The following is a 13246-nucleotide window of genomic DNA, read 5'->3' on the forward strand; positions in this document are numbered from 1 at the left end:
GACCCTGACCTGATCTGGACCCTGACCTGATCTGAACCCTGACCTGACCTGGACCCTGACCTGAACCCTGACGTGGACCCTGAACCCTGACCTGACCTGACCTGGACCCTGACCTGACCTGGACCCTGACCTGATCTGGACCCTGACCTGGACCCTGAACCCTGACCTGGACTTTGACGTCGACCCTGCAGTACTACCAACATGGCGACTTGTTTTGGTTCCAGTTCTGCGTGACGCTGTCGACCGGCCCTGCGGTCTGCCTGCTGCAGTCCCGACCGGCCGCTGGGGGGGCGGGGCTTCACTCCACGGCCTGCACCTGGAGCTCCCTGCCTGCAGGGGGCGTCGCCACCGTCACCTTCACCCTAATGGGCCTGGAGCCTGGAGAACAGAGCCTGAGCTTCACCCTGAAGACCCAGGACGGAATCAGGGACATCCTGGACAAGAAGCTCCGAGTCGTGGTACCAAGACCACAACCAGGCCTAGCTTGCTCTCGATGCTGTGCTAGCTCTCACATGCTACACGGCAATCAATGGAGCTAACAAGCTGCTAACAAGTTGCTAACTGGCTGCTAACAAGCTGCTAACAAGCTGCTAACTGGCTGCTAACAAGCTGCTAACAAGCTGCAAACAAGCTGCTAATGAACTGCTAACTAGCTAATGAGCTGCTAATAAGCTACTAACAAGCTGCTAACAAGCTGCTAACTGGCTGCTAACAAGCTGCTAACAAGCTGCAAACAAACTGCTAATGAACTGCTAACTAGCTAATGAGCTGCTAATAAGCTACTAATAAGCTGCTAACAAGCTGCTCAGAGCCACAGGCATGCAGCACCATGTAGTACCAGCAGGTGGGGGCAGTGAGGTGAAATGACTCATCTGCTGGAATGTCTGTCAACTCCTCTGTTCCAGCCGGAGGGCGTGAGGCAGGAGGTCTTCTCTGGAGGAACTCTGGACCCTCAGGGTCTGTATGGTAGGTAGTCTGTACTGTAGATGGTCCTGGTGGTCTCTGGTGGTCCTGGTGGACCCAGAGACCACCAGGACCATCGCAGACCTCCTCCTGGTGGTTTCCCTCAGGGCCTGAGACCAGGACGCTGCGGCTCAAGAACCGGCTTCCGGCTGACATGGTTCCCAACACGGTGGTGGACCAGACGCTGACCATCAGAGGTGTGTGTGGGGGGGGGGGGGGGGGGGGGGGGGGGGGGGTCAGGGCCCAGCGGGAGGGGTCAGGTCACAGGAGGCGGGTCTTCAGACAGGTGATTGATGCACCATGTCTCCAGGTGAGCTCATTGGAGACATCCTACACCTGGTCCACAGTCCCGAGGGTCTCAAACAGCTGGTCAACCTGCCAACTGGGTCGGCAGAGGCCGAGGTGGGGGGGCTCCTCCTCCTGGTCCAGGTGTACCGCTACCTGGAGGCCACCGGGACCTGGGACTCTCTGGGGGAGGGGGGCATCCAGAAGAACTCAGCTGAGCTGCAGCAACGAATCAGACAGGGTGAGGAGACTGAGGCCTGAGAGACGAGGAACAGGGCAGCAGAACCCTCTGCTTACTGTGTGTGTGTGTGTGTGTGTGTGTGTGTGTGTGTGTGTGTGTGTGTGTGTGTGTGTGTGTAGGTGTGATCAGCATTAACTCCTTCAGAAGAGGAGACTTCAGTTACAGTGTTTGGAGGAACAAAGAGTCGAGCACCTGGTGAGAGAACACACACACACACACACACACACACACACACACACACACACACACACACACACACACACACACACACTGGTTGTTGTGACCTCGTGACCTATGACAGGCTGACGGCCCTGGTGGTCCAGACCCTGTCCCTGGTGCAGCAGGTGGTCTCTGTAGACCTGCAGTCCCTGTCAGAGTCGGTGAGCTGGTTGATCCACAGGACGCAGCAGGAGGGCGGAGTTTTCAGGGAGGAGTCCAGGTACAGACCCAACAGGGTCATGGTGAGTCTGCTGCTCTTCCTCCTCCTCCTCCTCCTCCTCCTGCTTCTCCATCAGTTCTTCCTGTGATCTGATTGGCTCCAGAATGCGGGGGCGGAGGCGATGGACCAATCGGTGTATCTGACGTCCTTTGTGCTGATCGCTTTGAAACGAGCGACAAGCATCAAAAACGATCTGCTGCAGCTCCAAGTAAGAACATGAGAACATGAGAAGAGAACCTCTGAACTTGAGATGAGAACATGAGATGAGAACATCTGAACTTGAGATGAGAACATGAGATGAGAACATCTGAACTTGAGATGAGAACATGAGATGAGAACCTCTGAACTTGAGATGAGAACACGAGATGAGAATCTCTGAACTTGAGATGAGAGCATGAGATGAGAACATCTGAACTTGAGATGAGAACATGATATGAGAACCTCTGAACTTGAGATGAGAACATGAGAACAGAACCTCTGAACTTGAGATGAGAACCTCTGAACTTGAGACGAGAACATGAGATGAGAACCTCTGAACTTGAGATGAGAACACGAGATGAGAACCTCTGAACTTGAGATGAGAGCATGAGAAGATAACCTCTGAACTTGAGATGAGAACCTCTGAACTTGAGATGAGAACAGAACTTGAGATGAGAGAAGAGAACATGAGAACCTCAGCTCCCATCCTCTCAGTTTCAGGTCCACAGCATGGACTCTGCAGCCAACTACATTTCCCAGCATGCCTCTGGTGTGAAGAGTGTGTATGTGCGTGCAGTGGCCACCTTCGCTCTGACCCTGCATGACCCCAACAGCATGGCGGTCTTCCAGCTGCTGCGCAGCCTGGAACAGCTGGCTCTAGAGAAAGGTCTGTTAGTCTGTCTGACTGTCTGTTAGTCTGTCTGACCGACTGACTGTCTGTTAGTCTGTCTGACTGTCTGTTAGTCTGTCTGACCGACTGACTGTCTGTTAGTCTGTCTCTCTGACTGTCTGTTAGTCTGTCTGACTGTTAGTCTGTCTCTCTGACTGTCTGTCTGTTAGTCTGTCTGACCGACTGACTGTCTGTTAGTCTGTCTGACTGTTAGTCTGACTGTTTGTTAGTCTGTCTGTCTGACTGTCTGTCTGTTAGTCTGTCTGTCTGTTAGTCTGACTGTTTGTTAGTCTGTCTGTCTGACTGTCTGTTAGTCTGTCTGTCTGTTAGTCTGACTGTTTGTTAGTCTGTCTGTCTGACTGTCTGTCTGTCTGACTGTCTGTTAGTCTGTCTGACCGACTGACTGTCTGTTAGTCTGTCTGTCTGTTAGTCTGTCTGTCTGTTAGTCTGTCTGACTGTTAGTCTGACTGTTTGTTAGTCTGTCTGTCTGACTGTCTGTCTGTTAGTCTGACTGTTTGTTAGTCTGTCTGTCTGACTGTTAGTCTGTCTGTCTGACTGTCTGTTAGTCTGTCTGTCTGACTGTCTGTCTGTTAGTCTGTCTGACTGTTTGTTAGTCTGTTTGTTAGTCTGTCTGTCTGACTGTCTGTTAGTCTGTCTGACCGACTGACTGTCTGTTAGTCTGTCTGACTGTTAGTCTGACTGTTTGTTAGTCTGACTGTTAGTCTGTCTGTCTGTTAGTCTGTCTGACTGTCTGTTAGTCTGTCTGTCTGTTAGTCTGTCTGACTGTTAGTCTGTCTGTCTGTTAGTCTGTCTGTCTGTTAGTCTGTCTGACTCTGTGTGTGTGTGTGTGTGCAGGTCATCCCGCTGTGCTCAGGTACTGGCAGGATTCCAACGTGACGTCTGATTGGTTGAATCCGGAGCAGAGCAGTGGTCAGACGGTGGAGACGACGGCCTACGTCCTGCTGACGGTGCTGCTGAAGGTCCTCCACATCCTTCTCCACCTCCTCTTTCTCCTCCACTTCCACCCACCATGTTTTCACTCTTCACGTTGACACACATCCCTCACCTGTGTGTGTGTGTGTGTGTGTGTGTGTGTGTGTGTGTGTGTGTGTGTGTGTGTGTGTGTGTGTGTGTGTGTGTGTGTGTGTTGCAGGGCAGGATCCAGTACTCGGCGTCCATCTTGGCCTGGTTGAGTCGGGATCAGCTCTATGGAGGAGGATTCTTCTCCGTGCAGGTAAACAGTGTCCAGGTGAAGAGGACATGCCACCACGCAGCCACACTCACCCCTGGGTGACCTTTGACCTCCGTCAGGACACGACGCTGACCCTGGAGGCGCTGACGGAGTACAGCAGGGTTGTTCCTCGAACACAACTCAACCAGGACATCAACGTCCGACTGGGGAGGGACGCAGAGCGACTGCAGCTCACGCTGAGCCAGAGCCGGCCTGTGGCCACGCCCATCCAGGTGAGAGGGTGGAGGAGGAGGAGGAGGAGCAGGACGAAGACGGTTCATCATGTCTCTCTAATGACCTCTCAGGTGAAGACGACTGATGACATCACCGTGACAACAGGTTACGGGAAGGGCGTGTCCAGTGTGAAGGTGGGTGTGGCTTAAACTCACCTGAAAGTTCCCAGAATTCCCTCTGAGTGTGTGTGTGTGTGTGTGTGTGTGTGTGTGTGTGTGTGTGTGTGTGTGTGTGTGTGTGTGTGTGTGTGTGTGTGTGTGTGTGTGTGTGTGTTTCCAGCTGAAGACGGTTTACTATCAGACCACTTCGTCCAATCAGAACAGGTGTAACTTTAACCTGTCGATCCAGGTGGTCGGACCCCATGTATCTGATAGTGAGTCACCACACACACACACACACACACACACACACACACACACACACACTCTCACTCTGATGTTTCTTTCAGATCCCAGCATGCGAGCTCCTCACCTGGTGGCCTGTGTGAAGTAAGAACCTGCTGACCAGGTGTGTGGACCAATCTGAGCCGCCGCCTGAAAGTGTGTGTGTGTGTGTGTGTGTGTGTGTGTGTGTGTGTGTGTGTGTGTGTGTGTGTGTGTGTGTGTGTGTGTGTGTGTGTGTGTGGCAGGTACAAACCCCCTGCTGACGGGTCGTACACTGAGTCCAGTCTGACGGTGATGAAGATCCAGCTGCCCACTGGTGTGGAGGCGTACCTGGAGGACCTGCGACAGGTGAGTGTACCTCCACAGCTGATCCAGTTCAGAGGCACCGTGACGTTGTTAACACTGTGTGTGTGTGTGTGTGTGTGTGTGTGTGTGTGTGTGTGTGTGTGTGTGTGTGTGTGTGTGTGTGTGTGTGTGTGTGTTAGTTTGCAGACGGTGAGGACCCAGTGGTCTCTCACTACGAGCTGCAGGGCGACACTGTCATCGTCCAGCTGGAGGCTGTGAGTCTTTGATCACTGCTCCTCTTCTGCTCCTCCTCCTCCTCCTGCTCCTCCTCCTGCTCCTCCTCTTCTGCTCCTCCTCCACCTCCTGCTCCTCCTCTTCTGCTGCTCCTCCTCCTCTTCTGCTCTTCCTGCTCCTCCTCTTCTGCTCCTCCTCCACCTCCTGCTCCTCCTCCTCTTCTGCTCTTCCTGCTCCTCCTCTTCTGCTCCTCCTCCACCTCCTGCTCCTCCTCCTTCTGCTCCTCCTCCTCTTCTGCTCCTCCTCCTCCTCCTGCTCTTCAAGGTGTGTGTGTGTGTGTGTGTGTGTGTGTGTGTGTGTGTGTGTGTGTGTGTGTGTGTGTGTGTGTGTTTCAGGTTCCCTCCGATCTCTTTGTCTGTGTTGGGTTCCGGATCAGGACTGGGTTCAGGGTGGACGGATCCAGTAACTCAGTGTTCAGCGTCAGTGAGCCTCAGGACAAAGGTCAGACGTTGCAATGCATCATGGGAGTTTGGTAGTAGAGAGAGAGAAGCTTCACTCTGAAGTACTGAGCTGAACCTGCAGAACCAGGCCAGAGGAGGAGAAACTTCTTGATGTTGTTGTTCTTGACGTTGTTGTTCTTGACGCTGTTGTTGTTCTTGATGTTGTTGTTCTTGACGTTGTTGTTCTTGACGCTGTTGTTCTTGGTGTTGTTGTTCTTGGTGTTGTTGTTCTTGACGTTGTTGTTCTTGACACTGTTGTTCTTGGTGTTGTTGTTCTTGATGTTGTTGTTCTTGACGTTGTTGTTCTTGATGTTGTTGTTCTTGACGCTGTTGTTCTTGGTGTTGTTGTTCTTGATGTTGTTGTTCTTGACGTTGTTGTTCTTGACGCTGTTGTTCTTGGTGTTGTTGTTCTTGACGTTGTTGTTCTTGATGTTGTTGTTCTTGACGTTGTTGTTCTTGGTGTTGTTGTTCTTGTTCTTGACATTGTTGTTCTTGATGTTGTTGTTCTTGACGCTGTTGTTCTTGGTGTTGTTGTTCTTGGTGTTGTTGTTCTTGATGTTGTTGTTCTTGACGTTGTTGTTCTTGATGTTGTTGGTCTTGACGCTGTTGTTCTTGGTGTTGTTGTTCTTGATGTTGTTGTTCTTGACGTTGTTGTTCTTGACGCTGTTGTTCTTGGTGTTGTTGTTCTTGGTGTTGTTGTTCTTGACGTTGTTGTTCTTGACACTGTTGTTCTTGGTGTTGTTGTTCTTGGTGTTGTTGTTCTTGATGTTGTTGTTCTTGACGTTGTTGTTCTTGGTGTTGTTGTTCTTGGTGTTGTTGTTCTTGGTGTTGTTGTTCTTGACGTTGTTGTTCTTGATGTTGTTGTTCTTGACGCTGTTGTTCTTGGTGTTGTTGTTCTTGGTGTTGTTCTTGACGTTGTTGTTCTTGACGTTGTTGTTCTTGACGTTGTTGTTCTTGATGTTGTTGTTCTTGACGCTGTTGTTCTTGGTGTTGTTGTTCTTGATGTTGTTGTTCTTGGTGTTGTTGTTCTTGGTGTTGTTGTTCTTGGTGTTGTTGTTCTTGACGTTGTTGTTCTTGACGCTGTTGTTCTTGGTGTTGTTGTTCTTGGTGTTGTTTTTCTTGACGCTGTTGTTCTTGGTGTTGTTGTTCTTGGTGTTGTTGTTCTTGACGTTGTTGTTCTTGACACTGTTGTTCTTGACGCTGTTGTTCTTGGTGTTGTTGTTCTTGGTGTTGTTGTTCTTGACGTTGTTGTTCTTGACGTTGTTGTTCTTGACGCTGTTGTTCTTGGTGTTGTTGTTCTTGATGTTGTTGTTCTTGACGTTGTTGTTCTTGACGTTGTTGTTCTTGACGTTGTTGTTCTTGACGCTGTTGTTCTTGGTGTTGTTGTTCTTGGTGTTGTTGTTCTTGACGTTGTTGTTCTTGACACTGTTGTTCTTGGTGTTGTTGTTCTTGATGTTGTTGTTCTTGATGTTGTTGTTCTTGACGTTGTTGTTCTTGGTGTTGTTCTTGGTGTTGTTGTTCTTGGTGTTGTTCTTGATGTTGTTGTTCTTGATGTTGTTGTTCTTGATGTTGTTGTTCTTGGTGTTGTTCTTGACGTTGTTGTTCCTGGTGTTGTTGTTCTTGACGTTGTTCTTGACGTTGTTGTTGTTCTTGACGCTGTTGTTCTTGATGTTGTTCTTGACGTTGTTGTTGTTGTTCTTGACGCTGTTGTTCTTGGTGTTGTTGTTCTTGATGTTGTTGTTCTTGATGTTGTTGTTCTTGGCGTTGTTGTTCTTGGTGTTGTTCTTGACGTTGTTGTTCCTGGTGTTGTTGTTCTTGACGTTGTTCTTGACGTTGTTGTTGACGCTGTTGTTCTTGATGTTGTTCTTGACGTTGTTGTTGTTGTTCTTGACGCTGTTGTTCTTGACGTTGTTGTACTTGGTGTTGTTGTTCTTGACGTTGTTGTTTTTGGCGTTGTTGTTCTTGACGTTGTTCTTGGCGTTGTTGTTCTTGGTGTTGTTGTTGTTCTTGACGCTGTTGTTCTTGGCGTTGTTGTTCTTGACGTTGTTGTTCTTGGCGTTGTTGTTCTTGGTGTTGTTGTTCTTGGTGTTGTTGTTCTTGGCGTTGTTGTTCTTGACGTTGTTGTTCTTGGCGTTGTCGTTCTTGGCGTTGTTGTTCTTGGCGTTGTTGTTCTTGGCGTTGTTGTTGACGCTGTTGTTCTTGGTGTTGTTGTTCTTGGCGTTGTTGTTCTTGGTGTTGTTGTTCTTGACGCTGTTGTTCTTGATGTTGTTGTTCTTGCAGGCAGTCTGTGCTCCACTCAGTTTTCTTACGAGCAGCAGAAGCTGGAGCGCCTCTGTGTGGCCGACCAGTGTCAGTGCATGGCAGGTACTCCCAGCTCTCTGATTGGCTAAGCTGCTTTTGCTCTGCTCTCAGGTGTGTGTGAACCAATATCACTCGGTGTTTGTGTGTGTGTGTGTGTGTGTGTGTGTGTGTGTGTGTGTGTGTGTGTGTGTGTGTGTGTGTGTGTGTGTGTGTGCAGCTTCTTGTGCGACCTTCAGAGGAAAAGTAGACCCCACTCTGACAGCAGCCAATCACAGCACAGAGACGTGTCGGCCGCACATCCGATATGGTGAGTGTGTTAATTAACTAATTAATGAAGTAACTAAGTAACTGGTGGATGGACATTCAGTGATTTCACACACTGTGTGTGTGTGTGTGTGTGTGTGTGTGTGTGTGTGTGTGTGTGTGTGTGTGTGTGTGTGTGTGTGTGTGTGTGTGTGTGCAGCCTTCAAACTGAGGATCGTCTCTGCAGTAGCAGAAGGAGACTTTATGACCTTCACAGCCACCGTAGTAGAAGTCCTGAAGAACACCCAGAGATGTTAGTACACTGAGACGTCCCGCTCCTCCCACAGGGCGTTTCCACCAAAGAGAACCAGGAGCCGCTTCTTAAAAGAACCGGTTGTTTTCCCACCGTTAGCGGAGCCAGTAGAGCCACGTCATTGCGTCAGTCCAGAACGTGATACGTCACTGATTTCACCGACGTAGTGCTCATTCAGGAACCAGGAGACGGACCGGATTCATCGGTTTCGTTCGGGACGAAGACCAAAGAGCCAGAAGACATTGCGTCTCCTCGTCGTTCTATTGGTGTTTCTTCACGTCCGTCTAGTTTTAGTCCAGAGCTCCAGAGTGGACATAGAGGGACAATAATAAGGTGTAAATGATCTTGGCTCTTATTTTTCACCATTCCAACATTCCATAGTGACTTTCTGCTCCTTTCTCTTTATTTCTGGACGAGTCTGAATCAAAAGCTTCAACATGGAGGAACGGAGGTGTAGAATGATAGAACGCTGCTCTCCGGTCCCTGGCTGTGCCGAGAAATTCTGTCCATAAAAGTTCTGAACAGAACCGGTGACAAAGGACAGCCCTGCCGGAGGCTAACGGGCACTGGGAACTGGTCCGACTTACTGCCGGCAATGTGAACCAAACTCCTGCTCCGGGCGTCCAGGGACCGGTCAGCCCTTAGCAAAGGGTCCTGGACTCCATACTCCTGGAGAACCCCCCACAGGACGTTCTGAGGGACACGGTCGAACGCCTTCTCCAGATCCACAAAACACATGTGGACTGGTAGGGTGAACTCCCATGAGCCCTCGAGTACCCGGTGGAGAGTATAGAGCTGGTCCAGTGTTCCACGACCTGGACGAAAACCTCATTGTTCCTCTTGGATCCGAGGTTCTGCTAACGGCCGGATCCTCCTCTCCAGTACCCTGGAATAGACTTTCCCGGGGAGGCTGAGGAGTGTGATCCCCCTGTAGCTGGAACACACCCTCCGATCCCCCTTCTTAAAAAGAGGGACCACCACCCCGGTCTGCCACTCCAGAGGTACTGTCTCCGACCTCCTGCCTAGGGTGTCCTGGTGCCAAGTGCACTTATGGACACCCCTGTGCTGGAACATGGTGTTCGTTATGGCCAAACTGTGACTAGTACAGGAGTCCAATAACAGAACACCGCTCAGGTTCAGATCAGGGAGGCCGTTCCTCCCAGTCACCCCCGTCCAAGTCTCACTGTCGTTGCCCACGTGGGCGTTGAAGTCCCCAGTAGAACGATGGAGTCCCCAGTTGGAGCGCTATCCAGCATCCCTCCCAGGGACTCCAAGAAGGTCGGGTGGTACTCTGTACTGCTGTTTGGTCCATCAACAGTCAGAGACCTGTCCCCTACGTAGGGGACAGGTCTCATTCACCGGGGGGGGGGGTAACTCCAACACATGGCGGCTGAGCTGTGGGGCAATAAGCAAGCCCACACCAGCCCGCCGCCTCTCACCGTGGGCAACTCCAGAGAAGTGGAGTGTCCAGCCCCTGTGGAGGAGCTGGGTTCCAGAGTCCAAGCTGTGGGTGGAGGTGAGCCCGACTAGATCTAGACGGTATCTCTCTACCTCCCGCACCAGCTCAGGCTCCTCCCCCCCCCAGCGAGGTCACCTTCCATGTTCCAAAAGCCAGGTTCTGTGTCCGGGGATCAGGTGGTCGAGGCCCTGCCGTCCACTGACACCAATCCACTCCTGGTGAACCAAAAGTATTAATTATAAAGAAGTTCTGTGGGTAGGAAATAATATTGGAGCGACTCAGAGCGGAGCGGAGCGCCCCCTGCAGCCGCACACTGCCTTGCTCAGCGGCTGCGTTGCCTCGGCCTGCGGTCAGAACGCGAAACAAGACCTGGAAGTGAAGTTGGTGACGATGATGTCCCAATGAAAAGCCTGAAAAACCCACAATGGAAACCTGCTTCTAGATTCTATATCCAACACAGCTGACAGCGGAGGAGCTCTGCAGCATCTCCAGAGCAGCATCTCCAGAGCCGCGGCTCTGCAGCATCTCCAGAGCAGCATCTCCAGAGCCGCGGCTCTGCAGCATCTCCAGAGCAGCATCTCCAGAGCCGCGGCTCTGCAGCATCTCCAGAGCAGCATCTCCAGAGCCGCGGCTCTGCGATCGCAGATTAAATGATCTCCTTCCCTCGTGTTATTATTATTATATTTTCCTCTAGAACCGCTCTGGGGCTCCGTGTTCACTGGAGTTTTCAGAAAGCCGGTTCAACCTTGCTTCCTCCTTGTAGGTAGAGATAACTCCGCCCCCAGCTGATGACACGTCTGGCCCCCCTCTGGTCCAGCAACAAAGTGGGAACAGCGTAGCAGCAGTTTAGCCCCTGATAGGCCGGAGCTTTGGCAGTGGAAAGACAAGGAACTGGTGCTAAGGCTGGCCCTGGACCAGAACTAGAACCTGGTTCCTTCTGGTGGAAAACCCTCTGTTTACCACGACTCTGGATTAACATACCTGATATCTGTTACCTGGATTAACGTACCAGGATATCTCTAATCCTGAAGTTACAGGAATAAGAAAAAAAACCCAGAGATGTATCGGCCCCTGGTTGTTGTTTTCGTGTTGTTTCTGTTGTTCTACCCGTCTGACTGTTGTTGTTCTCCTGTCTGTCTGACTGTTGTTGTCTTTCTCCTGTCTGACTGTTGTTTCATTGCTTCTGTCTGACTGTTCTCGCCGTCCTCCTGTCTGACTGTCGTCCTCCTGTCTGACTGTTGTTCTCCTGTCTGTCTGACTGTCGTCCTCCTGTCTGACTGTTGTTCTCCTGTCTGTCTGACTGTTCTCGCCGTCCTCCTGTCTGACCGTCGTCCTCCTGTCTGACCGTCGTCCTCCTGTCTGACTGTCGTCCTCCTGTCTGACTGTCGTCCTCCTGTCTGACTGTCGTTCTCCTGTCTGTCTGACTGTTGTTCTCCTGTCTGTCTGACTGTTCTCGCCGTCCTCCTGTCTGACTGTCGTCCTCCTGTCTGACCGTCGTCCTCCTGTCTGACCGTCGTCCTCCTGTCTGACTGTCGTCCTCCTGTCTGACTGTCGTCCTCCTGTCTGACTGTTGTCCTCCGGTCTGACTGTTGTCGTCCTCCTGTCTGACTGTTGTTCTCCTGTCTGTCTGACTGTCGTCCTCCTCTCTGACTGTTGTTCTCCTGTCTGTCTGACCGTCGTCCTCCTCTCTGACTCTTCTCGCCGTCCTCCTGTCTGACTGTCGTCCTCCTGTCTGACTGTTGTTCTCCTGTCTGTCTGACTGTCGTCCTCCGGTCTGACTGTTGTTGTTCTCCTGTCTGACTGTTGCGGTTGTTGCTGCAGCCTTGGCGGCAGTGCGTTCAGGTACCGAGGTGGAGCTGGTAAAAAAGACCTCCTGCAGCAGCGTGGACCTTCAGAAGGACCAGCAGTACCTGGTGATGGGAGCCAGTGGGACAGAGGTCCTTGAAGGGTCCAGGTCAGACTCACTGCATCTCCTCCTGCACCTCTTTCTTCACCTGCCCCACCTGCTCCTCTTCCTCCACCTCTTTCACCTCCTTCCTCTGTGATGTGGTGTCTCGTGGTTCCTCAGGTACCGCCTCCCTCTGGACTCGGATGTTCTGGTGGAGTTCTGGCCGGCTTCTTGTCATTCCTCGGAGTGTTTGAACTACACTTCCCAGCTGGACGACTTTGCTCTGGATCTGCAGCTCTTCAGCTGCCCCTGAAGCTCCGAGGAACCCCAGAGGAACCCCAGAGGAACTTTGTTTTTTATCCAAGTCTCCAAAGTGTGTTGCCATGGTGACTAGTGTCAATAAAGCTGAAAAAGCATGCTGTGCTTCATCACTGTGACCTTCAACACCTCCAGATGTTTGGGAACAAAATCATCCCTCATTTCTCATTCTATTTAAAATCACTTAATCATCAAACAAGTTGATACTTTTCTCTATAGATTATCTAGATTATGACGGATTATTATTTTATTTCAGCATTTCTTGATATTTGTTGTTGCATCATTTGGACACTTGGTAGCAGAAATCAGCAGAGGGTTGATATGTTGGAGGGCTAAGGTCACAGGAAGGTCACAGACCAACTCAGGCTGCCCGCCAGAGCAGTTCTAGTTCTGGAGACTCCCGGAACTCCTCCCTCAAGACCTCTTGAGGGACCGATAGAGTCCTTCTACCTCCTAATAGTCCCTCCTATCTCCTTTCCTATCCACTTTTCCTTAACTGAGAACTGTAGAAGTGGCGGCCATGATAAGTAGCGTTGGAATTCTCACTAAGCTAAGGAAAGGAGGCTCAATGCTTCCTTTAGAACCTCCTTTAGCCTAGGAACCACTGAAGCTTCCTTTAGAACCTCCTTTAGCCTAGGAACCACTGAAGCTTCCTTTAGAACCTCCTTTAGCCTAGGAACCACTGAAGCTTCCTTTAGAACCTCCTTTAGCCTAGGAACCACTGAAGCTTCCTTTAGAACCTCCTTCAGCCTAGAAACCACTGATGCTTCCTTTAGAACCTCCTTTAGCCTAGGAACCACTGAAGCTTCCTTTAGAACCTCCTTCAGCCTAGGAACCACTGAAGCTTCCTTTAGAACCTCCTTTAGCCTAGAAACCACTGAAGCTTCCTTTAGAACCTCCTTTAGCCTAGGAACCACTGAAGCTTCCTTTAGAACCTCCTTCAGCCTAGAAACCACTGAAGCTTCCTTTAGAACCTCCTTTAGCCTAGAAACCACTGAAGCTTCCTTTAGAACCTCCTTCAGCCTAGAAACCACTGAAGCTTCCTTTAGAACCTCCTTCAG

At 50.8% G+C, this 13246-nt stretch overlaps 1 protein-coding gene across 1 annotated transcript in view; it reads left to right on the top strand.

The window, feature by feature from the left end:
• c5 (complement component 5) overlaps positions 1 to 12309 on the top strand; it is a 34265-nt gene extending 21956 nt beyond the window's left edge. The window contains exons 21-42 of the mRNA XM_080467201.1: positions 225 to 458; positions 906 to 966; positions 1071 to 1160; positions 1274 to 1489; positions 1609 to 1684; positions 1791 to 1950; positions 2032 to 2136; positions 2622 to 2793; positions 3652 to 3776; positions 3950 to 4030; positions 4108 to 4260; positions 4333 to 4395; positions 4541 to 4634; positions 4710 to 4749; positions 4890 to 4992; positions 5130 to 5204; positions 5559 to 5664; positions 7944 to 8027; positions 8182 to 8271; positions 8428 to 8520; positions 11801 to 11933; positions 12048 to 12309. Of these exons, the coding sequence (XP_080323327.1) occupies positions 225 to 458; positions 906 to 966; positions 1071 to 1160; positions 1274 to 1489; positions 1609 to 1684; positions 1791 to 1950; positions 2032 to 2136; positions 2622 to 2793; positions 3652 to 3776; positions 3950 to 4030; positions 4108 to 4260; positions 4333 to 4395; positions 4541 to 4634; positions 4710 to 4749; positions 4890 to 4992; positions 5130 to 5204; positions 5559 to 5664; positions 7944 to 8027; positions 8182 to 8271; positions 8428 to 8520; positions 11801 to 11933; positions 12048 to 12180 (2487 nt within the window). The 3' untranslated portion in view covers positions 12181 to 12309. The remainder of the gene's footprint in view (positions 1 to 224; positions 459 to 905; positions 967 to 1070; positions 1161 to 1273; positions 1490 to 1608; positions 1685 to 1790; positions 1951 to 2031; positions 2137 to 2621; positions 2794 to 3651; positions 3777 to 3949; positions 4031 to 4107; positions 4261 to 4332; positions 4396 to 4540; positions 4635 to 4709; positions 4750 to 4889; positions 4993 to 5129; positions 5205 to 5558; positions 5665 to 7943; positions 8028 to 8181; positions 8272 to 8427; positions 8521 to 11800; positions 11934 to 12047) is intronic.
• The last annotated feature ends 937 nt before the right edge of the window (positions 12310 to 13246 follow it).

This window comes from Lipophrys pholis, assembly GCF_963383615.2.
Source record: "Lipophrys pholis genome assembly, chromosome: 7".
Lineage (NCBI taxonomy): Eukaryota > Metazoa > Chordata > Actinopteri > Blenniiformes > Blenniidae > Lipophrys > Lipophrys pholis.